General features: G+C 49.7%; 2 protein-coding genes across 2 annotated transcripts in view; one reads left to right on the plus strand and one right to left on the minus strand.

The window, feature by feature from the left end:
- DNAJC7 (DnaJ heat shock protein family (Hsp40) member C7) lies at positions 1 to 23,134 on the plus strand. Its single transcript, XM_054649486.2, has 14 exons — positions 1 to 242; positions 7,719 to 7,807; positions 8,051 to 8,175; positions 8,262 to 8,375; positions 8,691 to 8,765; positions 10,538 to 10,656; positions 12,243 to 12,396; positions 13,770 to 13,934; positions 14,959 to 15,050; positions 16,226 to 16,299; positions 16,622 to 16,768; positions 17,583 to 17,735; positions 18,180 to 18,242; positions 18,549 to 23,134. The coding sequence occupies exons 1-14, from the start codon at positions 16 to 18 to the stop codon at positions 18,584 to 18,586; spliced, it is 1,635 nt and encodes a 544-aa protein (XP_054505461.1). The 5' UTR covers positions 1 to 15; the 3' UTR covers positions 18,587 to 23,134.
- Positions 23,066 to 27,588, minus strand: part of CNP (2'',3''-cyclic nucleotide 3'' phosphodiesterase) — a 6,131-nt gene continuing 1,608 nt past the window's right edge. Inside the window, exons 2-4 of the mRNA XM_054649725.2 lie at positions 26,423 to 27,092; positions 25,725 to 25,867; positions 23,066 to 25,242 (exon numbers count right to left, since the gene is read on the minus strand). Of these exons, the coding sequence (XP_054505700.1) occupies positions 24,790 to 25,242; positions 25,725 to 25,867; positions 26,423 to 27,092 (1,266 nt within the window). The 3' untranslated portion in view covers positions 23,066 to 24,789. The remainder of the gene's footprint in view (positions 25,243 to 25,724; positions 25,868 to 26,422; positions 27,093 to 27,588) is intronic.

Here is a 27,588-nt window from a genome sequence, read left to right on the forward strand (position 1 = left end):
TACCGGCCCCTCCCGATGCCGCCGCCGCGCTCCTCCGCCGGCGCCCCCTGCCGGTCGGGCCCCGCCCCGCCCTACCGGCGGAGATCCAGCCCGTTCCGGCCCTCGCCCCGCCCCGCCCCGCCCCGGTCCGGCCCAGCCCCGCGCGGTAAGATGGCGGCGGCGGCGGCTGAGGCCGAGTGCGATGTGGTCATGGCGGCGCCCGACGGGCCCGGCGAGACCGACAGCGACGAGGAGGCGCGCAGGTAGAGCGGCGGCCCGGGCGGGGAAAGGGCGGCCCCTGTCCCTGCCGGTGGGCGGGCCGCGGCCCGGCCAGGCTGCAGTGCCGCAGGGCCCGGGGCCGCGGTGCTCGGCAGGGCCGGGAGCGCGCCCGGGGACTGCGGTCGGTGCCGGCCCGGGCGGACCCCGCGGGCACAGCCCTGTGTGCAGGGCCGGCCGGGAGCGGTGGGGCTCCGCAGCGGGGCCCGGCGGGCCGTGACAGCCGCGGGCCGCACGCGGCGGGGCCCGGGAGCCGCCGCCGGGTTTGCGGTACGGTGCCGGTGTGTCCCGGTGAGCTCCCGGGATTAGAGCAGCCACCCGTTAACGGGGTGTGCCAGCAATGCGGTTCACACCCCGTGTCCCGAGGCCACACGCCCGCACCGGTGTCGGGGAGCGCGTCCTCCCCCTCGCTGAGGGGGAAAGGATTAAACTCGTGGGAAGGGGAGGCTCCAAACTCCTGAGCCCTTTGCTGCTCCATCACCGCATTCCCCCGGCTCTGCTCCGTTTGAAATCTGTGGGTTCCGCTCCGTCCTGCCTTGCTGCGGATAACGGGAACGATGCAGAACGCTGCTCCATCATCCCGGAGCTCCCGGTTTGTCCGTGCCGTGCCCTGAGGAGCTGCCAGTGTCACCTGAGGCAGGGCGAGGTGGGATCCCCACCTTTCCCACTCGTTTTCCCCTCAGGAGTGACTGAGCTGTGAATCTCTGTCCTGGAAGCTCTGCTGGTTTTCCAGAGTGGCAGGTGCTGGGTTCATACCCCTGGAAGGAAAGAGCTGTTCCTGGAGGAGCTGAGGCGTTTGCTCTGGAAGATGATTCAGTGGAACGAAGAAGAGGAAACAAAACCAAAAGTGGCCTCTGAGGAATGGTGGTTTCAGGCTCCCGTTGATGGCTCGAGGGATTCTGTGGAATTGAGGCCCGAGGAGCAGCTCCCTGGGGAGATCCTGCTGAGCAGGAGAGGAGGAGCTGCTGAGGAGGCACTTGGGGCTGGCAGAGCACGGGCATCGCCCAGCCTGTGGGGCTGGGACAGGCCTGTGTGGGCACAGCACTCCCAGGCTGCGGGAGCACAGCACTCCTGCCCTTGGGCAAGCAAAATGTGCTGTTTGAAATGGTGGAAATTCACAGGTAAAACCCTGGCTGAAGGCACAGGTGTCTGCAGGTAGTGACCTTCAGCTCCTTTCTTCCTTCCTGAGGCCGTGCTCTGCACTGCTTTCATTAGGTGCTTTCACAAGGTTTCCTTTTCGTGTTCTTTTGGGAATGTTGCACCTTTCCCTTGCTGAAATGGATCCATATGGGCAGGAGCTGATTCCTTGGTGTTGCCCTGGGGGAGCCAGCCCTGCACACCCCGATTTCTTTGCAGTTCTGTGCATTGACCTCTTCCCTACCCCTGCCCTTTGTGTTTCACTGTGGCAGCTCATTTGCTCTTGTGAAAATCAGAGCAATAATTGCTGTATTGGGGAGTGGAGTTACAGCCTACAGTGTCAGGTGTTTGTGAAACATCCCAGGCCAGGTAAGAGCTGGGTGAGCTCTACATGGGACACACTGATTTGGTGCAGCCTTTAGGATGTGTCTGCCCTCATGTCCATAAAAATCAGCAAAAATAAATGAAAACCTTTTCAGAATCCTTATGATAACTCAGCAACGAGGGTTCCAGGTTCTGTTGTTTCCATTTAGGGATTACAGTATGGCAGAATATGGATACTTTGCTCAAGGACTCACCTTTGTCCAAATGCACAGTTCTGTTCCCTGTGGCTTAATAAAACTGGAAAGTTAGAAAACAAGCAAAAGGGGAGATCTGCATTTCAGAATGGCTGTAACTAATGCCCTGAAGCAGCTGCAGACATGCCAGAGGGCTCCCAGGGTGTCCAGGGCACAGGAATGGAGTGTGATCACAGGATAATTATTGTCTGCTGCTGCCTCATGGATTGTTGGGGTCCTGGCAGAAAGTGTTGATGTAATTGTGTTAATTTTATCCGTTGGTGCACCAGTGCTGAGCAGCTGATGAGCAGGACTGGGCCACCCCTAAAAACTCACTTGTTTCTTCATTAATTTTAAAGGTTTCTCACCCATGGGAACAGTTTCTCCCTGCTCCCAGCTGCTTTGTGAGCTTGGGCCTCTGGAGCTTTGCCAGGGAGAATTTCCTTGTCATCTTCCTGGCACCTCTGGGTTCTGGCTCCCGTGCATGCTCCAGGCTGGATCTTTCTCCTCCTCCTTCAGCACTGGAGCATATGGAAGCTTTGTTTTCTTAAAAAAACCCTCCAGCTGTCAGGAAAATACTGCTAGGAAATTGCAGAGCCCCTGCTGCAGGCTTGGGATGTGTTGGTGCCTCTGTGGGGGCATCCACATTTCCCACAGCAAAGCGATGAGCACGGAGTGACCCACAGGGTCCTGGAGCTTCTGGGCCTGGCCAGGCCGTGGGTCACTGGTCTGCAGGTGTTACCTGGAGCTTGGCAGGTGGTGGTGAGCACCAAGAGGCTTTTCCAGTGCATCTCAGTGAGGCTCCTTCAGAATGGATGTAATTTCTGGCCAGTTTTGGGGCAGCACTGGCAGGAGGGGGTGGATCATCTGAGGGGCACCAGGTCATTCTGGGATAAGCTGGAAATGACTTTCCTATTCCTGTTCTGCCTGTAGATGGACACTTGGACTTCCCAGGTGACAAACCAGCCCATTTTACTCATCTGGAATTATTTTATGATCTCCTGATCATACCAGAAGCAGCAGAAGGTACTCAAGTAATTATTTGCTTCCCTGTGCATCTGCAGAGTATTTGAATATCTAAGTTAGGCAGTTGATTTATCCAGTAGGAAAAGGTGATCCATACCTACAGTTTCACCCTATTTCCTTAACATGAAATGTGCTTTTTTGAGGTAAATCATAATGTACATGCAGTTGTTTTCCCATGGAATTCTTAAACTGGTTGGCTTCCTTCATTCCAAAGGAATTTCAAAAAAAAAGCTTCCTTCAAAAAAAAGCAGTCTCAGGCTGATTCTAGACCCTTCCATGGGTTTTCACAGGAGTTACACTGTGGCCCTGCCAGGCAGGATGGGGCCATTGCTGGGAATTAGGTTAATTCAGAGCTCTGGGAATTACATAACAGCACAATTAAAGCTGGGGCTCGGCTGCTCTTCTCACTCATGGCTGCAGGGAAGGTTTGGGTCAATCCTTGGATTTCTTGGGGCGTATTTTGGTTCTTGTGGCTCTTTTGGCCTTCTGAGTTTGCCCTCAGTTATGAGGAACCTTCTGAGGGTTTGAGCACCTTGTGGGTTCAGGTTCAGCTCTGCTCTTGAGAGGCTCAAGGCAGCCCTTTGTTACTTTTCCATGGGTGAATCCTTGGCCCATCCTTGTGGAGATTTGTGTGTCCACACTTGGGTTTCTGAGCTGGGGGCTGTGTTGAGTCTCTGCCGCGGTGTCTGTGCATTGGGGGGAGCTGATGTGCCAGGAATCAGCTCTGCTCTGCCCAGCAGGGCACAGAGCCTGTCACACAGCAGTGTGTGTGACCACTGCCCTGTCCCAGTGCCCTCACACCCTCTGGGGGAAGCATCTTTCCCTAAAATCCAACCCAACCCTCCCTCACCCAGCTCCAGCCATTCCCTGGGGTCACCAGAGAGAAAAGCTCAGTGCTTGTCCCTCTGCAGCCCCTCGTGAGGAAGTTGTAAATATATATATTCCTTTATATGTAATATATTCCTATATATGTAAATATATATTCCTTTAATTCTATATATGCCTAAATCCTCTCTCAGTGTCAAACCTCACCTGAGGACAGGTCTCTGTGTATCTTTCTGGCACAGGGAGTGTTTTGTTGCTCTTCCAAGTCCTGAAAGAAGGGAGGGGAGAGTATTGTATGTCCAGGGGCAAACATGATGGCTAATTTTAAGCTCTAGACATCTGCCTGCTGTAAACTGAATTGAGATCACCCAACTTATTTTACCCCAGTGGCTGAGTCACATCTGACAGCTGAGAATCTGGGTGGGATTTCACCCCCAAAAATGCCTGATAAAGGCACCATATCCTATTGATGGAAAAGCCTCTGCAAGAGCTGCACAAAATTGCCAGAGCATAACAGGAAAGATTACTTGGTCAGGACAGGATTTTGGAGACTTCCTTAAATCCTGGTTATTTTAGGGTTTTGCAGAGTTTCATAATGGAGGCAGGCAGTGAAGTGGGAGTGAGGGTCAGGAGAGCGGGGAGATGGTGACTCTGCCACCTGCTTAGGTGTTGGATTTCTGTCCCTGGTGGTATTGCCTTGCCCAGGGGCTGTGCCAGCACACCTGGATCAAGAGCTGCTGGCTTACAGATCCCTGAAGGTTCCCATGACAGAAAATCAGGTGTCTGCAGGAGTCTCATGGGGAGCTGGAGTGGGAGGTGGAAGCCACGATCGGCACTCGCGCGGGGGCAGCGTGTGGAAGCTCTGAGGAGGAGGCAGGAGTTGTTAGGCAAGCGTGGGATTGTGTCACTGTGTGCAGGATGGCTTCTCCAAGAGCTGCTGTGCTGGGAACGAGCAGGGGCTGAGCTTTCACAGGGCACAGGGAGGAGAAGGAGCCTTGTGCTGGTTCCTCTCTCCATCCTCACAGCTCGAGCGTGCGCGGGAGCCTCAGCGCGCGCAGCTGCTGCTTGAATTCCTTGGTCTCCAGCTGTGCCAGGAGAGGTTCAGCTTGGACATCAGGTGGAATTTCTTCTCAGAAAGGGTTGTCAGACATTGCCCAGGGAGCAGTTGGAGTCCCCATGTTCAAGGAATGGCTGGACATGGCACTCAGTGCTCTCTCTGGTGTGGTTGACAAGGTGGTGATCGGTGTCTAAGATCTCAGAGGTTTTCTCCAACCCAAGTGATTCCATGGTGGCAGGTTTTCTGGAGTGACTGGGACCAAAGTGCTTCAAGTATTAGAGATGCTGAGAAATACCATAAAAGAGAAAAAAAATTATTGCATTGCTTGCAGGAAGAGTCACTCCCACCAGCCCCTCCTGTGCCTGTGAGTGATGAAAGACAAGCTTCTTACCCAGCTCCTTGGTGCAGCTCCTCTGTGTTTCTGTGTCCAGCATGGAGCAGCCCAGTGAAGACACCAACCCTGTCACAAAGACACCCATTCAGCTGGGGGTGTATTTCAGCAAAGCACGATTCTTCTTCAGTGTCAAAAGTAGCAAGTGGGGAGTGCAGGCCCCAGCAGCGCAGGAGGCAGAATGAGCTCATTCAGACCACAGCATCTGTTGGGTTGAAACAATCCCCAGTGAGATCAGGGGCTGCAGTTCTCCTTGTTGGAGCCAGAGCCATGGTAAACAAGGGCTGTGTGCTCTGGATGTCAGCAGGGCACAGCAGGGCAGAGCTGCTCCTGTCCTGGTGCTGGAGCTCAAGCCCAGCCTGACAGCTCCAGCAGGTCCTTTGCCTCCGTGCTCTGGAGGTGATTTGCTTTCCCAGTCTTCACTGGAGGTGATTTGCTTTCCCAGTCTTCACTGGAGGTGATTTGCTTTCCCAATCTTCACTGGAGGTGATTTGCTTTCCCAATCTTCATTGGAGGTGATTTGCTTTCCCAAGCTTCATGGTTAAGCCTTAGGCCATGTAAGCAGCAGAAATACCTGTGCTCTCCTTTCTGCCACTGTCACCCCAGGCACTGTGACTTGTTGATACATTGATCTGTATTAAATTGCTTAAAAGGAAAACAGACCAATAAAAAAAGAGTAGAAAACAGTAATCTCTGTGTGGGAGTGTTTCTCTGGCATCTCAACGTGCCGGTGCTTTCTGAAAATTGGTTTTGCCTGGGTTATGTTTTCTTTCTCCCATTTTCCCAGCAGTTTGTGGCAGATGGGGTGCTCTGGCAGCCAGCCTTTGGCTGTGTCTATGAGATGGTAATTCTTCATGACAGGACAGGTAAAATGGGTAAAAGAACCTGTGATTCAGCCCAGTGTGCTGGACAGGTTGTGGTGGTTACTCAGGTGAGTTCTGCCATTAAGACTGTTCACCCGTTTCTTTAGACTGTACAACAAAGACCTGAGGGAAGGAGCTTTCATAGGATCTGTGATTTTCTTTTCTATTTGTGATTACAGAAACAAGAGAACACTGAAACTCTCTACTGCCCGGGTTCCAAAAGAGCACAAGTGCTGAGTAGTTTTTCCACTGCATTCAGATATTTGATCTGTAATATTCAAAACAGGTGGTTGTGTTTGGAAACAGTTTAATCATGCAAAGTTTGCATCCTGATGCTTGTGATCTGGATCTATCCCACAGGCATAGTTGCACATCAGTGTAGCTGGGAGAGTGCAGAGCTCCTGGGGCTCTGCTGGGCAGTACCTGAGGAAAAGCCAGGCTGCAGCACCTGCCTCAGGTGTGATGCTGGGAGGGGCTGGGGCAGAGGAGGGATGGCAGTTTCCCATCTCTTCATCATTTTCTGGAGCAGGAGTGAGAGGAGCTGACCCAGGAGCCAGGACAAGGCCCTTGGGGGACAGTGGGTGTGTGCTACCCCTTGCTCTGCCCCAGTTCTTACCCATCTCATCTCCTTCCAGGGTTTAACTCCCACAGGGCTGTGGCTGGACTCAGCTGGGGTGCAGCACACAGCAAAACTTAAAACTGAAAGTGAAGAGCACATTTCCCAGCTCCCAGTGTCCATTGTTCTGCCAGCTGGGAAATCTGTGATGGCTCAGTGAAAACAAGCCCTGCATGAGGTGCTTGTGTGGGAATGGCCAATGGCAGCCTGAGCAAGGCTGAAAACATGGGAACTTGTTCCAACACAATTCCCTTTGTTCTCTCCCAAGTCAGCCTGCTGAGCACTGCTCACATTTGCTCTTCCATCACTGTGATGTGCTCTCCCTCTTGCCCTGTGCAGGTGAAAGGCTGAAGGGGGATGAGGGAAGAGAAGGGCCTTGCTTTCCCTCAGGGGAAGCTTTGCTTTCGAGAGTTTAAGGGAAGCTGCTTCAAACCGTATGTTGTGTGTTTTTAAATGTCCCAAACTGTCTCTGCAAATGCTTGCTCTTGAGTGTGAGGACTATTTCTAGACCTGTTGCCAAGGCAGTGCCAGGCTTCTGTTGCAGGCTTGTACCCATATTTCTCTTTGATTTAGCTGTCTTTTGAATGTGGAAATTGTTCTTGGCTCTGGTTTATAAGTATGTGGGACTCCTGAAAGCGCCAGCACTGTCTCTTTTGTTCTGAGGTGCAGCCCCCTTGCAGGAGGGGCCTGTTGGATGAACTCCATATCATGGAGTTCTGCTGGATTCTGAGGGGACTCAAAGGTGGCTTTAGGCTTCTGTTGCATCCCTGTAAAATTTGGCCAGGAAATATTCCTGAGTATCCCAGGTGGAGTAGCTGGGAGCCAGCAGGAAATGGGGTGTGCTGGGCAGTGTGTGCTGAGGAGATCTCAGGAGAACCAGCTTCAATTTGGAACAGAATTAAACAGTTACACTGCTTGGGGGTCAGATGCATGGTCACAATCTGTCTGGTGCTCAGTTCTTCTGAAAACGTGGTGTTTTGCTTCCTTTCAGAGAAGCAGAAGCATTCAAGGAGCAGGGAAATGCATACTATGCCAAGAAAGATTACAACGAAGCGTTCAACTACTACACAAAAGCCATAGGTGAGAACAGCTGATAATATCAATCTTTACTGAACACCATGTCTAAAACTGGAGCTGGTTGCTGATTTCAGACACACCAGTGGGGTTTCTGACAGCACATGCTGAAGGCAAACCTCTTGCCTGCTTTAATTACCTTGGGAAATGTCACCAGATCGATAATGCCAGTCAGGGCCAATGTTCTTAAGTGCCACAAACTGTGCAGCTGCTGCATTACACTGATAATGAGCCTTGCATTTTCTCCAGATACATGTCCCAATAATGCCAGTTATTATGGGAACAGAGCTGCCACGCTCATGATGCTGGGGAGGTTCCGAGAAGCGCTGGAGGACGCTCAGCAGTCAGTCAGGTTGGATGACAGCTTTGTACGGGTACGTGGAGAGCTTCAGGCACCTCTTTCACTCCCTTCTCTGCACCTGTTACAGCTCTTGCAGATCCCTTTTCCCTGTGTTCCCAGGGCCACCTCCGGGAAGGGAAGTGCCACCTTTCCCTAGGGAATGCCATGGCTGCCAGCCGCTGCTTTCAACGAGTTTTAGAACTGGATCATAAAAATACCCAGGCACAGCAGGAGGTAAGGGAACCTTCAGATTGAATTGTCCTCAGGAGATGCTCAGGAGGCTGAGCTGGCCAAAGGAGAAATGGAGAGTGGTGGAAGGCAGCTGGCCTTGTGTCTCTTTCACAGGGTGCATTTTCCTGGACTCTCAGTTCAGTCACTTTATTTCAAACTGATTTTAATGCTGGCAAAAGCATTCATGTCATCTGCGTTATTGGTCCATGGTCTGCAGCAGTTTTGGCTCTGACATTCAGGGGTTGGCTGTTGAAATGCTGCTTGGTGGCATTTCAGAGCAGACACTGTCCTGCAGCACTCATGTGTTCTGTCTTTCAGCTGAAGAATGCCACGACTGTGCTTGAGTATGAAAAAATAGCTGAAGTGGATTTTGAGAAACGGGATTTCAGGAAGGTGAGATGAACTTGTTTGCTGTGGTCTTATTTAAAAACTGCTGTGTTTGACATGGCCCAGGCAGGTGTGGGGCTGTTTCCTGGCTGGGTATTTGGGAGGTGCTGTGCCACATCTGTTGGAGCAGGGCTGGCTGGTGAATTGTGCCAGCTCTGGAAGTGGCAGAGCTTGTGCTCCCTGAGCACTGACCAAATGACAAGTGAGGAGGTGACTGGCTCAGGCCAACCATCTATCACTGTTTGCTTTGCAGGGTGAGTGGAGTCATGATTGAGCTGTTGGAGACAGATTTTGTCAGCAGCAGCATTTGATCACACTTTGCTCCTGAAATGCATCTCCAGGATTCTTCTTTCTCAACTCTTTCAAAGAAAAAAAAAAATTTAAAAAAGGCATGCTGTGTGCCAGTAAGGGTCATACAAGGAGAAATGCAGATCTGCATGGGGCATTCTCCTTACAGCTTCCAAATCTTTCTTCCCAAGGGTTGTAACAGGATGCAGCTGGTACTGACCTGATAGAACAAGAAATGACAGCATGAAATCTGAAAGGCACCAGGCACTTCTCATGCAACTGTTTCTGTGCAGTGGATGCATGTAAGGCTCAGATTTATCCCAGCAAAGAGATTGTCCAGTACATTGAGCTCATTGTTCAGGTCACTCTTAGGCTAAGCTCAAGATTTTGGAAGGGTAAATCCCAGCTTTGTATCACCTGTTTCTGAGGAGCAAATGGGATGTGTGATCAATCTGAATTTCCTGTGTAGGAATTGCCCTGCCTGGGCATCTGCATGTGTCCCTCACTTCCCCAGTCCCACTTCACTGACATGAAACTTGATCTTTGTTTCTGGAGAGCTGCTCCTGTCTCACCCAGGAGCCCTTGGCTCTGGAGCACAGTGCTTCCCACAGCAGGGCCGTGATGTCACGGGCTGAGGAGCAGATGAACCTTGGGGAACAATGCCCTGTTCTTGCACAGATGTCCCCACCAGAGTGCAGGCATGGAAAAGACCCATTAGCTCACCCTGCCCATGGCTGTCAGGCCAGTGGAAGATCAGTCCTTGCACTGTATTTTCTGTGTTTTGTCCAGTCCAAACTGTCTCAGTCTATTGAATTTCTGTCCCTCCCACGTGGCTTTATACTGCAGGAAACAGGGGCAGGATTGTCCTTCTTGGTTCTTTCTTTGGGGCTTGCAGTTTAGAAGGGTTAAAGGGATGAACTTCCTACAGGTGTCCCTTGAGTCTTGTGTAGTGCTCTGTCACAGTAACACAGCAGGTGCCCCAGAACTTGGCACACAAAGCAAAACCTTTGAAAAACATAGCAGGAAAACAGCACAACCTTTGAAAAAGGTATGCACTTTAGAAAGCATAACAGGAAAGTAGCACAACCTTTCAAAAAGGTATGCACTTTAAGAAGCATAACAGGAAAGTAGCACAACCTTTCAAAAAGGTATGCACTTTGAAAAGCATATCAGGAAAAATTTCCAATGCAATGTGTCTCCAGCATTAATAATTGGAAAAAAAATCCTAGATGGAGACACAGAAAACAGTGAGGTTTTCCCAGATTCTTCACACCTTTCATTAGCCTGAGGTCATGGTGCAGAATTTGTTCTCTGTGTGGGGTTCACTCTCTTGTCTGTGATGTTGTAGCTTAGGAAACTTGAAGAAGCAGTGGAGATGGGTGTCTGCCCTCACCTTCCTGATCAAACACAAACCTCAAGCATGGGCCAGCAGTTCAGACCAGGCCCTTGGCTCTTTGCTGTGCTCAGGGCTGTGGTTTCTCCCACCCCAGGTTGTGTTTTGCATGGATCGTGCTTTGGAGTTCGCTCCTGCCTGTCACCGCTTCAAAATCCTCAAGGCCGAGTGTTTGGCACTGCTGGGCCGGTACCCCGAGGCACAGTCTGTGGCCAGGTGAGTGTCTGAGGGCTGGGGGTGAGGGGCACCTGCTGGGGAATCCTGGCTCCATGCCTGCAGTAAGTGAGGGAATAGAAAATACAAATATTCCTTAGCGTGTGTTCGCAGGGGTCCTGGGACGAGGGAAGAGATGAGAATCTTGACTCCGTGTTTCAGAAGGCTGATTTATTATTTTATGATAGGTATTATATTAAAAGAAAGGGGTATATTAAAACTATACTAAAAGAATAAAAGAAAAGGATTTCATCAGAAGAGTTAAAAGGAATGGAATGATAACAAAATCTTGTGACTGACCAGACAGTCCAAGACAGCCGGACTGTGATTGGCCATTAATTAAAAACAACCACATGAGACCAATCAAAGATGCACTTGTTGCATTCCACAGCAGCAGATAATTATTGTTTTTCTTTTCCTCTGAGGCTTCTCAGGAGAAAAATCCTGTCAAAAGGATTTTTCATAAAATATGTCCGTGACACTTAGTGCACGTTATGGGAAACAGATTTGTAGAGAGCTTTTAGGGCTTGACAGAAAGCCCACACAGCATTGCATCCACATGGAAACTTTGAGACAAGAAATGTTGGGAAACTGTCAAAACTTTGAGACAGATATTGGTGAGAGAGAAAGGGAGCTAGAAAAAAGTTTCAAAAGATGGCCTTGCAAATAAGACTAGATGCTTTGGAGAAATAGAACTATGAAAGATGCACTGTAGTAGGATCCATGAGGGGCAGTTTTAGATGATTGGCTTTATGGCATCTACAGCATGGTGTGACAAAAGCTGATAGGCCAAGAAACATTTTTAATGTATTGTAATTGGGATATAGTTGGCTTCTGATTGTGGTGGTGTGAATTATAACATCTGTGTTGTCTCACCCTTCTCATGAGACTGAAAATAAAATAAATAAAATAAAACTTTTAAAATGCCTCTCTGAGTCAGGAAAAAGGTATTGTCCAACGAAGGTGATGAGGAGGCAGTGTGTGAATTTATCGCCATGAATCTTCCTAGGAAGCTGCATCCAGACCCCATTCACAACCAGCCATCCTGCTTGAGGAGGCTTCTGTCCTTTTACCCTACCTGTACCACAGACTTGTTAAAATAACTGGGTGCTGTCACTGTCATATTTTCTGAAAAATCCTCTTTGCCCAGGATTCTTCTCCTGGGAAGCTGAGAAGCCTCAGAGAAAAAGGAAAACAATATGATCTCATTTACTTCTCCTGTGTTTTGCTGCTTTGGAATGTGGTTTGGAGATTTTTTTTTTAATCCAACAGGTGAATTGTTTTGACTTAATGACCAATCAGGGCTCTGGAGAGAATCATGGGTTTTTCATTATTATCTTCTTAAGCCTTCTGTCTGTATCCTTTCTCTATTCTTTAGTATAGTTTTAGTATAGCATTCTTTAATAGACCATAGTAACACAAAATAATAAATTCACCTTCTAAGAACATGGGGTCAGATTCCTTCATTCCTCCTCCAACGAGGGACCCAGAAAATACCCCAGGGAGATATTTTCTCAGTGGAGGGAGATGCTTGTGGGGGTCAGGAGGCAGCAGGAGCAGGGCAGATGTCCTTTATTTCTGTGTTGCAGTGACATCCTGAGGATGGACTCCACCAACGCCGACGCGCTCTACGTGCGCGGGTTGTGCCTGTACTACGAGGACTGCATCGAGAAGGCCGTGCAGTTCTTTGTGCAGGCCCTCAGGATGGCCCCTGACCATGAGAAGGCCTGTCTTGCCTGCAGGGTAAGTGGTGAAAATGGGGCTGTAAAATCACCAGGGTTTGGGTTTTTTAAACCCAACGCATAGTTTGGTTCTGCTGGATCAATCCCTTCTCCCTCCCTCATCCATGAGAAACCCAGCAGGCAAGACAGGCTAAGTGCTGGAAATGGGTCTGTAATCACCAGGATTTGTTTTTTTTTTAAACTGAATGCATAATTTGGTTCTGCTGGATCAGTCACTTTTCCCTCCATCATCCATAAGAAGGCCTGTCTTGCCTGCAGGGTAAGTGCTGGAGATGGGGCTGTAAAATCACCAGGATTTGAGGGTTTTTTAAGCCCAACATGTAGTTTGGTTCTGCTGTATTGATCCCTTCTCCCTCCCTCATCATTGGCTGTCATTGTCATATTTTCTGGAAAAATCCCTTTGCCAGGATTTCTTCTCCTGGGAAGCTGAGAAGTCTCAGAGAAAAATGAAAGCAATAATTATCTGATTGCTTCTCCTGTGTTTTGCTGCTTTGGAATGTGGTTTGGAGACTGTTTACCAACAGGTTTGATTGGTTTCATGTGAATTGTTTTGACTTAATGATCAATCACAGCCCAGCTGTGTCCAGGCTCTAGCAAGAGTCACAAGTTTTTCATTAGTATCTTGTTAAACCTTCTGTCTGTATCCTCTCTCTATTCTTTAGTATAGTTTTAATATAGCATTCTTTAATATAATATCATAAAATAATAAATTAGCCTTCTAAGAATGTGGAGTCAGATTCTCAATTCCTCCTTCATCCTGAGGACCCAGCAAATACCACAATTGGCTTTCCCAGATCTCCAGGAGCAGGCTGTGTGTCCAACCCGTCCCAAAGACAACCAGCTGCTGCCTCAGATAAAGCCAAGCTCCTAAAAACTGTTTCTTAGCAGATTGTGATAGGGGGAAGCATCCTCCCCTTCACTCTTCTTTGTTCCCTGGTCAGACAGAGGAGCAATAAAACCTGGTACATTGGTTTTAAAGGAACTCCTGACTTTCAGGTCCAATATCCAGGCCACTACCCTGACTTTCATTTAACACTGTTCCTTTGTGTTTCTCCTTTCCTGGTGTGGTTCTTCCACTGACTTTAAATCTGTTCATATGCTCTCAAAAAGTGAACTCCTGGTCCTTTTATTTTAATCCATAAATTTATTGCACTGTCATGTTCTCTCCTTAAAATCAGGCAGCCTTTGTCCTATGGAGGATGCCTGGAACTGGCACTGGCTGTTCCTTAGTGCTTCTCTTGGGGGAAAGGCAAAGTGAGATCATTTCAGCTGCAAGGCTGTGATTTGTATCCTCCAACTGTTGTGTTGTTCTGGCAGAACAAGGTGCTTGGCCCCCCTGACCCAGTGTCCTTACCCAGGTGTGTTTCCTTTCAGAATGCCAAAGCACTTAAAGCGAAGAAGGAAGATGGGAATAAAGCATTCAAGAAAGGCAACTACAAACTAGCATATGAACTGTACACAGAGGCACTAGGAATAGACCCAAATAATATCAAAACAAATGCCAAACTCTACTGCAACAGGGGGACGGTTAATTCCAAGGTAAGGGGTGTTGTGTGGATGGTGTCTGTTTCCAAATCCCTCACCATGGCAGGGATAAACCACAGCTGAGTTATTCTGGAAAGCACAGGCTCTCCTGGCTGCTGGGCAGCTGCATCTCTGAGACCATGGGCAGTGTTTCAGGGCTTTGTGCTTGCACAACACTTGGAGCAGTTCCCAACAGCCAGCAGAAACAACTCCTGCAGAAACAAAACTCAAATACTTGGGCTGCATGGAGTGGGAGGGAGAGGAGGGATGTGCTTCAGCCTTATCTTAGTCAGCAAAAAGCACCCCTGTCTCTGTGTCCTTCCCAGGAATGAACAGATTTATTTTCCTATTCTTTTTGTAAATCATGTCTTGCTTATTGTTATTAAAAAAAAAATAAGAAAAAGAGACCTAATTTTAAAAAGACCTAATTTAAAGCCCCATGACACTTTGCTGTTGAATTTTAGTCCTGCACTGTCCAGGGAAGCAGCCAGTCATGTGGCAGTGCTCCCAATTCCCACCCTGTGTCCTCTGGGCACTTTGCTTCCTCAGCTGTCCCAGTGTTGATGCTGCTTCCCCAGACACCCCCACTTGGTCAAGAGACACAGGCTGTTCCCAAAACCTGGGAAGTGGGATGAGCTGGAGGCCACAGAATGCATGTCTTACACGTTTGTGTCTGAAAACAAGCAACACTTTTTTGAAAAGACTTCTTTTAAATATTTTTAGGTTTATCTTCCTGCCCAGGAATTAGTTTGGACAGAGAAATGGAATTGTTATCAGACAGGCCCTTGGTTTTGAGTGCATTTCTTACACAGAAACACCACACAGCTCTGTCATGTCACTGGCCAAGCCTCTGATGGGTTTTTTTTTCCTCAGTGAACAAAAGCTCTGTGTTTGTGAGAAATTGGAAAAAAAAAAAACCCAGATGGAGACACAGAAAGCAGTGAGATCTTCCCAGATTCTTCCCACCTTTCCTTAGCCTGGGGGCATGGTGCAGAGCTTGTTCTGTGTGTGGGGTTCACTCCTGTGTCTGCTGTTGTAGCTTAGGAAGCTCGAGGAGGCGATCGACGACTGCACGAACGCGGTCAAGCTGGATGACACCTACGTCAAAGCCTACCTGAGGAGGGCACAGTGGTGAGTGCACCCTGGCACTGGGCACCTCTGGGGACAGCACTGTCCTCCTGGCAGCTCTGAGGGGCAGCATCACAAATCTGGAGCTTGACTGAATAGAAGGAGCGAGGCCCTGAGTTTATTCCTCTTCCTTATGGTGCTGAGGAGATGGGGGTGGCTCTCTCTGGCCTCTCCTGCCTGCCTGGATCTGCCACTGCCTCTTGATGGTGTATTTATAGCATCATTTGTGTTGGAAAAGACCTCCAAAATCTTTGTCTTGCCTGCAGGATAAGTGGTGGAGATGGGGCTGTAAAATCACCAGGATCTGGGGTTTTTTAAACTCAATACATAGTTTGGTTCTGCTGGATCAATCCCTTCTCCCTCCCTCATCACTGCCTGGTGCAAAGGCACCAACCTTTGACCAATTTCCATCCTGTCAAGCAGAGCAGAGCACTGAGTACCACATCCAGTTGTTCCATGAACATCTCCTGGAATGGGTGATGTTCCCATGGTGGCTCCACCACCCCCCTGGGCAACCAGTTTCAATCCTGATCACCCTTTCAGTGAAGAAATCCTTCCTCATGTCTGATCTGAACAGGATTTAGGGAGGATTTGTTCTAAGACTTGATCCAGCTCACTGTGTTTATAGACTGATTATTTATGGGTGTTCTGTCCTACAGAGCCCCTCTCTCTCCATTGTCTGCAATTGCAAATTCACAGTAGTTGGAAAAGAGATTGAAAAAGACCTGCAAGATCAATCTTTTCCAGCCTCCCATCTCTGTAATTTCTAAGCTCCAGTGAGTAAGGCTGAGGGGTGACAGACAGACTTGTGTCCCTCCGAGGTGCCAGGATTGTCACTCCTGACCAGCACTGCCTCTGTGAAGCTCTGTGCCAGCTCTGACTGTGCACCAGCTTCCTGTAGCTCAGGCTGCCTGGGATCAGTTCCTGCAGCTGCATATTGGAATTATCAGGCTGTTAAAGCAGAACTTTCGCTGCCAAAGGAGTTTTCAGTGTCCCCTTGGAGCCCAGAGTGCAGGTTCCTGTGCAGGCTTTCCCACAAGTGCCAGGGCTCCTCTGAGGTCTGACCTGCTGCAATCCAGAGCATTTCTCTTAACCCACATCCACCCAGACAGCCTGTACTGAGCCCCTTCTGATGTTCCTCTGGAGGACACCTGGGCCACCTGTGTTTCTTTCCACAGTTACATGGACACAGAGCAATATGAAGATGCTGTAAGAGACTATGAGAAGGTTTATCAGACAGAGAAAACAAAAGGTGAGCACAAAAGCACTCTGTGTGTGTGCACAAATTTCTCTGAATTGACATTATTTTTGTTGTTCCTTTTTTCCCCCCACAATATGCTGTGATTTGCAGCCTAATACCCCAGCAGGACAATTTGGAGAAGTCCTCAGAAGCACTGGAAACCTCTGCTCTGGTTTCTCTCCCAGCTCTGAATGCTGAGGTGATAATTCACCTTGTGTCTGGGTTCAGAATGTCTGGTTTTGCTTCTTGTCTTGACTGTCCCCTTGCTTTTTGAGTGGCCTGAAGTGCAAGGCATGGAGTAACTCCTCCCCTCTGGTGTTGTGCTCCTTTCCAGAACACAAGCAGCTCCTAAAGAATGCACAGGTGGAACTGAAGAAGAGCAAAAGGAAAGACTACTACAAAATCCTGGGGGTGAACAAAAATGCCTCTGAAGATGAGATCAAGAAAGCTTACAGGAAAAGAGCACTAATGCACCATCCAGGTACCCCTGCAGCCCCTGTGTGCCCTGTGCAGCCAGCACTGAGGCACAAATGTCTGTGGAAGAGGGAATTCCTGGGAAATGGCACCTCTGACCCCACAGATCTGGAGCAGGAGCTTGGGAGTGTTTAACATTATCCATTTGCACTAAAAATGAAACATTAACATTGGGAGTGTTCAACTGAAAATGAAACATTGACATTGGGAGTGTTTAGCTGAAAATGAAACTTAAACATTGGGAGCCTTTAACTGAAAAGGAAACATTAACATTGGGAGCCTTTAACTGAAAAGGAAACATTAACATTGGGAGTGTTTAACTGAAAATGAAACTTAAACATTGGGAGTTTTCGACTGAAAATGAAACATTAACATTGGGAGCCTTTAACTGAAAATGAAACATTAACATTGGGAGCCTTTAACTGAAAATGAAACACTAACATTGGGAGTGTTCAACTGAAAATGAAACATTTAACATTGGGAGCCTTTAACTGAAAATGAAACATTGACATTGGGAGCCTTTAACTGAAAATGAAACACTAACATTGGGAGTGTTCAACTGAAAATGAAACATTAACATTGGGAGCCTTTAACTGAAAATGAAACATTGACATTGGGAGCCTTTAACTGAAAATGAAACATTAACATTGGGAGTGTTCAACTGAAAATGAAACACTAACATTGGGAGTTTTCAACTGAAAATGAAACTTAAACATTGGGAGCCTTTAACTGAAAATGAAACATTAACATTGGGAGTGTTTAACATTGTCCATTTGCACTGAAAATTAAAAGCTTTTTCCTGCTTGTTTGTGCATCCCCAGACAGGCACAGTGGAGCAAGTGCAGAGGTACAGAAGGAAGAAGAGAAGAAATTTAAGGAGGTTGGTGAAGCCTTTACCATCCTGTCAGATCCCAAGAAGAAGGCTCGCTATGACAGTGGGCAGGACTTGGAAGAGGATGGATTAAACATGGGAGGTCAGTGCTCTTTACAACACCCTGCCATGGCAGCCTTTAACCCTTTAGGGTCTGCCTTACCCCTAGAGCAAGCCTGCTGTTGGGAATGGTTCCATGAATTGGCTTGGTTTAGTCCCTGACAAAAAGTTGGGATGAGCTGGGTGGTTCTAGCTGGGAGCAGCCTGGGACACTGGTGGGTGTTGGCTCAGCTGGTGGGCAGAAATCTGTCACAGAATATGGTAAATAGTGTCATTGTGAGGCCCTAAATGCTGCTTCTCCAGGTCCCTAGGCTACCCTGTGCAGGTTCTCTCTGCTTTACCTGTTTGGGGTCCCTTCATGGCCCTGGGGAGCAGCCCTGAGTCCCCTTCTGAGACACTCTGGAGCCTCAGTGAGCTGACAGCTCCTGAGCTGTGGGAATGTGGTGGTTATTGGCTGCAACTCATGAATTCCTTCTCTTCCCTGTAGAATTTGATCCAAATAACATCTTCAAGGCCTTCTTCAGCGGGCCAGGGGGCTTCAGCTTTGAAGGTAGGTGAGATGTTCTCCTCCTCCCAGCCTGGAACTGTGAGTACACAGAGCCCCTGGCAGGGCAGCTGGGGCTCCCAGTGGATGTGCTGCTTGAGGAGAGCATTTGGCTGGTGCACAAATCTCTTTCCAAGTTCTGCCTGCACAGTGGCAGCTGCTTCTGGTTCTTCTGGGTTCCAAAGCCACAAACTTGGGGACTTCTCATTCTGGAGCTGTGTGTGGCCTTGGCCCATCCACGTGCTGCTTAGGTCTGCACTAAACCAATTGGGATTTTGAAAAGTCCTGATTATTTTCCGTTTTCTTTTTCAGCTTCTGGGCCTGGAAATTTCTTTTTCCAGTTTGGCTAAGAAGCAAAACAAACACAAATCAAACCACACATACCTGATCTGCTTCTTTTAACCTCGAGTATGGACAGCCCCAGACTCCTCCTCCATCACGTCTCGTTGTCCTTTAGAGCAGTTTCATTTCTGGGTTGGAGCCTCTGTTTGTGTGTTGTGTGTGTGAAGAGGAAACCAGCTCGGGAGGGGAAGGCTTGTGAATTTTGTTTTACTGTTAACTTTATTAAAAAAAAAAACTGAAAAAAAAAAATAAAGCTTTGAATCTTTTGGTCCCTCCATGCTGGCCCGTGCTTTCAGCTGCTTCTGCCCCTCAACACAGAGGATTTCCTGGAATCTTCCCAGAATCTCCACATGTGTGAGGGAGAAAGAATTCCTGGTTTGTTTCTGGTTGCTTCCAAAGCAGCATGTCCAGGGTTTGGAGTAACTTGTAAGTTATCTTAATCTTTTGGAAATACTGCCAAGGCTCAATCCAGTTTTGTACAATCCCATTTCACCTGCAAGCCTGGCTTCTTGGCTCTTTTTATTTGGTTGTTTGTTTATTTTTTTCCCATGGTTCTCCCAGCAAGGCCCACTTGGGCATTAAACTTCTGTGATAACATGTGAGCTTATAATTCTGTATCAGAGAAATGCTGCTTAGAGTTCAAAGAGCAGCTCATGTGAGAATTCCCTGTGATGCAGCTGGAATTAAGGGCTTTGTGTTCCCAAGATTGTCCTGTTTAAGGGAATATTGAATTTGCTCTGGGCTGAATTCCTTCACTGTACTTTTTTAAATTAATCCACTTGAATATTTTATATTTGTGCTAAACTTGATTTTTGTTGAGCTTGATGTGTGATTTCCTGTTACTGATCCATGACATGGGTGAGTCTTTCAATGCCAGGTGAATTCCAGGCAGGGATGGTGGGTGCTTTGGGATGTGCAGTGTTTAGTTAACCTGGTTGTGTGGTTTTCCTCTGGCAGTGATTTACTCCTCCAAAGCAGCAAGAAAATGCAAAGTCCAGCTCTGAGCTGGCAGTCTGTGCTTTTCTCTTGTGCAGTGTCAGGACAGGAGCTGGAGGGATGGATGAGCTTCTGGCCTGGAGCTGTGCCTGTTAGCAGTTTGATTTTCACCTAAAAGGTGATTTTACAGCAAAGTCTCAGCTGGGAGAGAGCTCTGCTTCTGGAATTGCCCCTTTTCTGCACAGCATGGTCCAGGTGCCTGTGTGAGCTCCTCTCTGCTGGGTTCTGGAGCTTCCCTTGTGCTCAGCCTGGGATGTTGGGGAGCACAGGGGCTGTGGCTGGGGGTCCTGGGCTGGTGCTCAGAGAGGGGCTCAGGGGCTGTGGCTGGGGGTCCTGAGGGGGGCACAGGGGCTGTGGCTGGGGGTCCTGGGCTGACCCTGCCAGTGTGGGGCTGTTGGAGATGGAGTTTGCTCACAGGATGGGTGTTTGTGCAGGCTGGGCTGTGCTGAGAGAACCTCCCAGTGACTCTTTTTGCTTTCCCACAGCAGAACAAACCCTGCAGGGAGCTCCTTGCACCAGGTGATCACTGGCAATGGCTCCTCTTTGTCTTCCTCCCTCCCTCCCCAGGGCTGGGTGTGCCCTCCAGCAGGACAGGGACTGTGAGTTCCATGGTGTCCTGGTCCTGCTGTGGTGTTTGGTCAGGATTCTTGACAATCTGCTTAAATAGAGGGAAAATTTAAGGGCTTAAATTTTAGCACTGCAGAATAGAATATTTTACAACTCCTTTGAAACTCAGCTTTCTAAGTGAACCAGTGCTGAGTAATACTTTCCAAACCTGACTCTCCCACGTTTGTTCAAGTCCTTCACACCCATGTGAGGGATGGGCCCACCCAGGTGCACCAAGAGCAGCTGGGTCCTGGCACTTTTCAGGCTCTGAAAGGGTGAAAACGTGGGGAACTGAAATACTGGTCTATGCACACTGATGCTTCCTTCCCCAGCTTTCCTGGCACTGTAATCTGAGTTTACAAGAGTTTAGTGGCATTTTGGTTCCATGACATCTGGTCCTCTGTGTGTGTGTGTGTGTGTGTGTGTGTCGATGTCACTGTACAGTTTGGGCTGTTCTCAGTCTCTCATTGCTGAGCAGAGCCATGTTCTGTGTCTGTCAGTGAGTTTATTCTCATTTTCCCCTGCCCCAGGGACGTGTGAGCAGTTTCCTTCCTCCCTTCCTTCTCTCCAAGCTGCCTGAGCCCATTCCTTGGAGCACAGGAGTGGAATGGCTCTGCTTCTGGGAGAGAAAATGTATACAGCAGCTATTTATAACCTGTACATGAATGCATGATTTAATGTAGTTAAATATTCATATGGTGAGTGCCAAGACTTTCTACAGCACGTTGTTACGTGAATCAAGGTGAAGGCAAATGCACAGAACCATGGAAGGGATTGGGCTTGAAGGCCTTTAAAGGCTGTCAGGTCCAACCCCTGCCATGGGCAGGGACACCTTCCACTAGGCCAGAGTGCCCCAGGCCCTGTGCAGTCCCTGTCCCCTGGCACAGAGCAGGGCTTGGTGGCACCTGGCACCTCAGGGCAGCAGCAGTGTCCAGTGGCACTGTGACCCCACCGTGTCCCAGCACGGCCTGGGCAGACAAAACTCTGCATTTTCCAAAAAATGGGCTCAGCTGTGCATTGCTTGGAGTGTTGCCTCCACACGTGGTGGTTCCAGCACATTGTCCATGGGTTGTGCTTGGGTGTAGCTGCAGGGAAGCTGAGTGCCAGTGCCCCAGCTACCCACGGGTCCTGGTGCCACCAGCCCCACAGAGCCACCAGCCCCAGGGATTTGCCACAGAAACCACAAATGAGCATCCTCAAGTGGTGCTGTCCCAGAAGGACAGAGAGCACACGGAGGTGCAGGAGGTGGTGGCATGGACACTTTGGTGTGACTCTCAGCCTGGGCTCTCCAAGGGGGAATGGCTGGTGCTGTGAGAGCTGCTGCTCTCAAGAAAGGCCTGGAAAGAGCAGAGCTGCTGTGGCTGAGAGCCAGACCAGGCTGGTGTGTCAGGGGCTGTTTTCCAGCAGCTGAGTTGGGAGTTGATGCTCTGAACAGCTCTAGAGCTTCTCTGGGAAAGTTGTGAAGACAAGTGTGTGAGTGTGGCTGTGGGCAGAGCTGGCATGTGAGGGCTCTGCTGTAGGACTGCAGCTTTGGCAGGGAGACCAGCAATTGTGTGGCTGTTAGGCTTTGCCTTGGATGTGGTTTTGTCCAGCCATGCTCAGAGCATCATGGAATAGTTTGGGTTGGAAAGCTGTGAAGTCCATTCAGGAGGTTCTGGCCACCCTCTTAAGCTCCCTCATTGCTTTGGCTGCACAGGAATGTACCTGATTTGATTTGATCCTGGGAGTGTTCAGTGAGCAGGATCCCCAGTGCTGCTGGCTGTTGTAAATGCAGAAATGCAAGTTGGAAAATGGGAGAAAGACAAATTGTTCAGGTACAAGAGTATTATCCATGGAATAGAATGGCCCCTCCACTCTGCATCTGCTGAGATACAGAGTGGACACTTTGTGGTGTGTCTGAGATGGAGGCTGGGGCCAGTCCCTGTCCAGCTACACTGGCCCTGGACCTGCAGCCATCCAGCAGCCCCAGGGCTGGGCCATGTGCTGCTTTGCCATTTCCAAATGACCTCCTCAGTTTCAGTAATAACTCCAGATATTCTCTTATTTCTAATGGATGGTTTCCATCCTGTCTAAATTCGTGCCTTGTCCTTTCCCCTCCTCTTCCCTAGGGAACAGGACAACTGTGTGCTGCACCCTGGAGCAGTGCTGGTCCCTGGGCAGCTGTGACAGGGGTGGGTGGCAATAGAGCTGGTGGCTGTCCCTGCCCTTGGCTCTGTGGGGCCATTCTGGGTCCCTGCATGACTGTGAGAGCTGATGTGAAACTCTTTGGCCTTCCTGGCCCACTCCCAGCATCATGGATGGGGTTATCCCTTCTTGGAGCAGCGCTGGGCATTTTCCCTCACCCAGGTCTGAGCTTGCAGGGACAGCTCTGCTCTATTGCTGGAGCATCCATGGGCAGCCCAGAGGGACTGCCCAGCCCTGCTGCCACCCCAGCCCTGTCCCCAGTGTCCCCTGATGGCTCCTGTGAACAGAGTGTGGTGTGAGGCAGCATCCCAGGGCCAGGGGGATTGCAGAGCCCCACAGTGCACGTGGGTCACAGCTGTGGAACAGTCAGGGCAAATCCAGGCACCGATGCGAAGCCACTCGGAGAGGAGCTCGTCCCTGCGCTGCCGTGTTTATCTGAACTGGAATTGGGAATGTTTACCTCAGTGTACATAGCTCAACCTTTCCCTGGGAGGAAAGGGGAATTGCATGGAGCAATTGCTGTCCCATTGCTTTGCCAAACTCCTCATCCTCTCCCAGCCGGGCTCCGCATCGGTACCAGCTGTCCCTCTTGGACCTTTCTAGGATGTGAATGGTAAAAAATGTGAATATTTGTTGTTTACTTCCTTAGCAGAACTCCTGATGCCGTGTTTGTATGGGAAATCAGCCTGAGCAGACCCATATGCAATCGGTTTTACTTTATTATAAACTGTATATGATGTACAAACTAATAAAAACTCAAACGACGACAATGTCACTGTTGTTCTTGAACAGGCAGGTGAAGGAGATATTCCAGCTGTGTATTGTGGTGCTGGAGTGATCTGGGCACTGGGGGTGTGGGCTCAGCCAGCCCCTGAGCAGGTGCTGGCAAATCCCTTGTAGAGCTTTGGTGGAACAAACCCTTGAGGTTCTGTCAGCTGCTGCCAGTGTGGAAGGTTGGAGGGATTTCTCCATGAAGGGTCACAGGTGCTCTGGGTGGGTTTATAGCTCACTATTTTATGGTATAATGAGAATTTATTCTTATCCTTTGCTTCTGATCAGCAGGAAGTATTTTGCTTTCATGGCAGAGTGTTTGGTAGCAGAAAAGCACCAAAGCTCTCCCTGCTTTTGGCCTCAACAGTCAGAGAGAAACGCTCCTTGCCCCAGCAACATTGGACTCAGGGTGAGCTGTGCCCAGCCCCAGCCCAGGCCTCAAACACAGTCAGTATTTACAGTGTTAGTTGGGTTAATGTCACTGCTGCTCCCCAGAGCCTGAGCCAGAGCAGGAGGTCGAGCTGGGACCTGCCCTGGGGCTGTTAGTGGAGCTTTGTGTTAAACAATGCCCAGGAGCCACCGCCCTGCTGGGCCAGGGCCTGGCAGAGCACAAACCCAAGTTTCAATAAAACAGATTTAATGACACAAGTGCTGGGTCAGTAACTTCCAGCTGGGGTTTAGGTTCGAGCAGACATGAGTTACAAGGTTACAGTGCCTCCACTTCCTACACTACGGGGTTACTCCAGCCTAACTCTTAACATTCAAGTGCATTAGAGGAAGGGAGTAAAATCTTGCATGAAGTCCAGTCGTGTACTTCAGACATGATTTTAGTTTCTATCAAATAAGATGGAAAAGATGTTAGTTCATCTCTTCCACTCCCTGCCAAGGCAGGATTGTTCCCTACAGGACACGGGATGGTGCTTGGTCCAGCCCAGGTGGAGGGAAGTGGCTGGAGCTGCTTTGCAGGAATTGGCTCCCTGTCCTGGTGTTTCACTTGATTTTCCCAAAGTTGGTGTCTTTAAGGCATCACCTGGCACAGTGCCCTCCTCCTGGCTGTCCCAGAGCATCTCTGCTGTGAGGGACAGCAGCTGGGATGGAGCCCACTGGGGGCAGCTGTGATTAGGGCTGCCAGGACCTGCTGCCCTCAGCAAGTTCTGTCCTTAGGGGCCAAACCCTTGGTAAGGACAGGACTCCTGACAGGAGTGAGCCACGCCTGGGTCTCGCTAGTTCTGACCCTGTACTCAGCTGCCAGAATGGTTAATGTCAGTCCCTGGCTGTGGGAGGGGAGGGACATCCTGCAGTTCCCTTGGCTTCAGACCAGCGACTGCCAGGCTTTGGTCAGTGCCAACAGGTAAAGATCGAACGATTGTGGTTCAGAGGGAAGCAATAAAAGCCTCAGAGTTGATCTTTCTCCAAGGAAGAAAATAAGCAGGACACCCCAGCAGGTTCCCTCCAAAACTCACATTACAGTTGCAGTCAGGAGTTGCTTGTTTTCTTCCTTTTCTGAGGCCGATAACTCCCCAGAGGCTTCGCGCTGGGGTGGGCAGGAGGGTTGACTTTAGTAAAGGTAGAAATTATTTCTCTTTACACTTTAAAGGTTACAGAAGTTACTTGCCTTTTAAAAACAAACCGAGGAGCTGCCCTGCCCGTGCTCCTAGATGATGGTGCAGGAGCTAAAGGCAGCGCCCCGTTTGTTGGTGCTCTGCGTTGGCACGAGCTTTCCCTTCCCATAGTACCCCGAGAATATCGCCCTCACATCAATCTTTTTCAACAGCACAAGCATCCACATCCCATTATCAAAATACAGCAGTTTCCCTCCTCCAATTTCCCCCACTTGCTCCCCTTTGTTCCCTGCCTTTTCCAGCTTGACAAACTCCAGCAGGTCGAGCCCCGTCTGGACGGCTTCGACGCCGTTGGCGCAGCCCAGGGTGATGTGGGCACGGCTGCCCCGGGGGAGGTTGTCCGTGGGCAGGATCTTGTCAGCATCCCCTGGCCACAGCAGCAGCTGCTGCTCGCTCAGCTCGATGCGAGCCCCGACAGTCTTTGTGGTGATGAACAGTGCAGAGATGGAGAGGGTGAAGCCTTTGCCGTAGGAAGCCTTCACAGCCTGGAGGAGAGGGACACACACAGGGGACAGGGTTGGTGCCTCTGGGTGGGGATTCACTGGGGCTGCTCGTGGCAGCTCTTGTTGTGACAGGGGCAAAATATCCAGAGCAAGGAGAAGGTGAGTGCCTGATGTGCCAGCTCTGTGGATCTGGAGCTGGTAATGTCTTTCCAATATTTAACCTGGGCTTATGTGCTCTGAAATAATCAATCTGGGGATCTGAATACCTTAATTCATCATCATTCAGCTCAAGCTGTCAGAGATGATGCTGGAAGTCATGTGTGATCAGGGAAAGTGGGAGTATTTTGTTTGGAAATAGGAAACAAAATCACCACGTCCACACTTTGGAGTTTTCTCTGCACAGGCCACATGGACATAGTTCCTGTCCCTATGTTTGGCCTCTTGGGTCAGAGCAAAGCCCATCCCCAACCCTCTCCCAGGCTCATGGACACCCCAAAGGGGAGGGAGGGGACCCCAACACTCACTTCCTGCTGCGCATATTCCTCAGCTCCAGCTGCTTTTCCAAACTCAGTGTATTTCGTGGTGCAGTGCAGGACCCCAGGTGGCCTCTTCACAAAGTAGCTGGTGAGATCTATTTTTATTTTGGGATCTTCGATAGCAGAAGGAACTGCAGATACAGATAAACAATGTCACTGCCACAAAATGATGCCCCTGATGTCAACCCACGAGCCCTGGTCCCATCTCTCCCTTCCCTACTCCAGCCTTGACATCTCATCTCTGACTGCAGGGTGGGAAACCAAACCCCTCCCTCCTCCCAGGCTCACTGCAGATGGAGCCAGAGAACAGAAGCTCCCGTGCATCATCGTGGCTCATCTCAAACCTGATGAGACGTGAGAGTCCCCTAAGGGATGGGATTGTTCAGTCCAGCCTTTCCCATTTCTCTCTCTTTGCCTTTTCCCACCCAACCCCTTGGAACCAGGGGACACCCAGGATCCCATGTCCTGCTGCTGCCACCTGAGCTCAGTGCCCTGTGGGGCCAGACCGAAACAGACTTAGGAAAAGCTCTTTAATTTATTTTTACTTTAAAAGCAACTTTGTCAACTATGAAGACCAGGTTAGCAGCTTTAAAAAGCTTTTCTTGTTGGCAGTGTTAGAAATTGACTTTAGAAGCTAATCAGACTCATCAACAGGTAAGAATGTGTAAGAGAACATCAATACATACAGTATTTACTCTCCTTTTTGAAGGCTTTGAGACTCCCAAGCTCATCCAAGAATGCCTGGCCAGCCTTCCTCAGGATCTCCGAACTTCTTTTGCTCAAAAACCACCCAAAATACATGGGGAGGAATTCCTTCTCTAAGCTTGGCTTCATCTTCTTCAGCTCTTCCACAGACAGTTTCCACTGATTCTTGTCCTTTAGCTGGGGACAATCCAAGCGCCAGGGGGTTTTGGGCTCGGCAAAGATGACTTTGTAGCGATACTTGTCAGCAATGTCAAAGAGCTGCTCCAGCCGCTCCCGCTCGTGGTGAGTGTCATCCAAAACAATGACGCTGATCTCCCGTTTGCAATAGTCAACTAGATCCTCATCCACCTTGGAGTACTCTTCAGGAATGGAGCTTCTGATTAACGGTGTGATTTTATAGTGATCAACAGAGATGACCTTGCAGGCGTCTTTGTAGCGATCGTGGATGGCCTGGGCCAGGGTGGACTTCCCGCTGCCGGGCAGGCCCCGGAGGATGAAAAAGGTTTTGGATTCTTTCAGTGTGGAGATGGTGTCTTCATCGTCCAGGAATGGGAAATGCAAACTCTCAGGTCTCTCTTTTGCTGATTGAGTAGACATTTTTCTAAATATTTTAGGCAGGAAAGGGTGACTCTTCTTGGAAAAGCCTCTGTTCTGAAATGGAAGGAGAAAACACTTTGCAGGGCAGGAACCCCAGAGACAATGTGGTCCTGCTGGGACCTTTAGTGGAAAGGATGGGCACAGGGAGCATCTCCCCCACACGGCCTCACTTGGGTGCCCTGCTCAGCTGACTCCTTCTCCCACAGCTGCTCTGGCTGGTCACACAGCAGAAATCCACTGCATCTCACCCAAGGGCTGAAGGTTCAGCCCTGCTCCCCACTCTGGCCACAGCAGCTGCAGTCCTGCCCCACTGGGAAGGGGCTTCTCAGGCACCAGGAGCTGCCACAAAGCCCCAGAGCTCCTTGTGGGGCACATTTAGTCTGAGCACTTGAACAAACATACCTGCAGCTGCCGGATGTGAGGGCAGCGACCCATGGAGGAGCACAAGGGGAACTGAAAGGCCCAGCAGGTTGAGAGCTGCCACACTTGTCCCTTCACCTGAATCACAAACTCTATTCCCAGGCTGTTCCCTAGAGCAGCCCACAAGGAC

The sequence above is a fragment of the Agelaius phoeniceus genome, chromosome 26, assembly GCF_051311805.1.
Source record: "Agelaius phoeniceus isolate bAgePho1 chromosome 26, bAgePho1.hap1, whole genome shotgun sequence".
In the NCBI taxonomy this organism is placed as follows: domain Eukaryota; kingdom Metazoa; phylum Chordata; class Aves; order Passeriformes; family Icteridae; genus Agelaius; species Agelaius phoeniceus.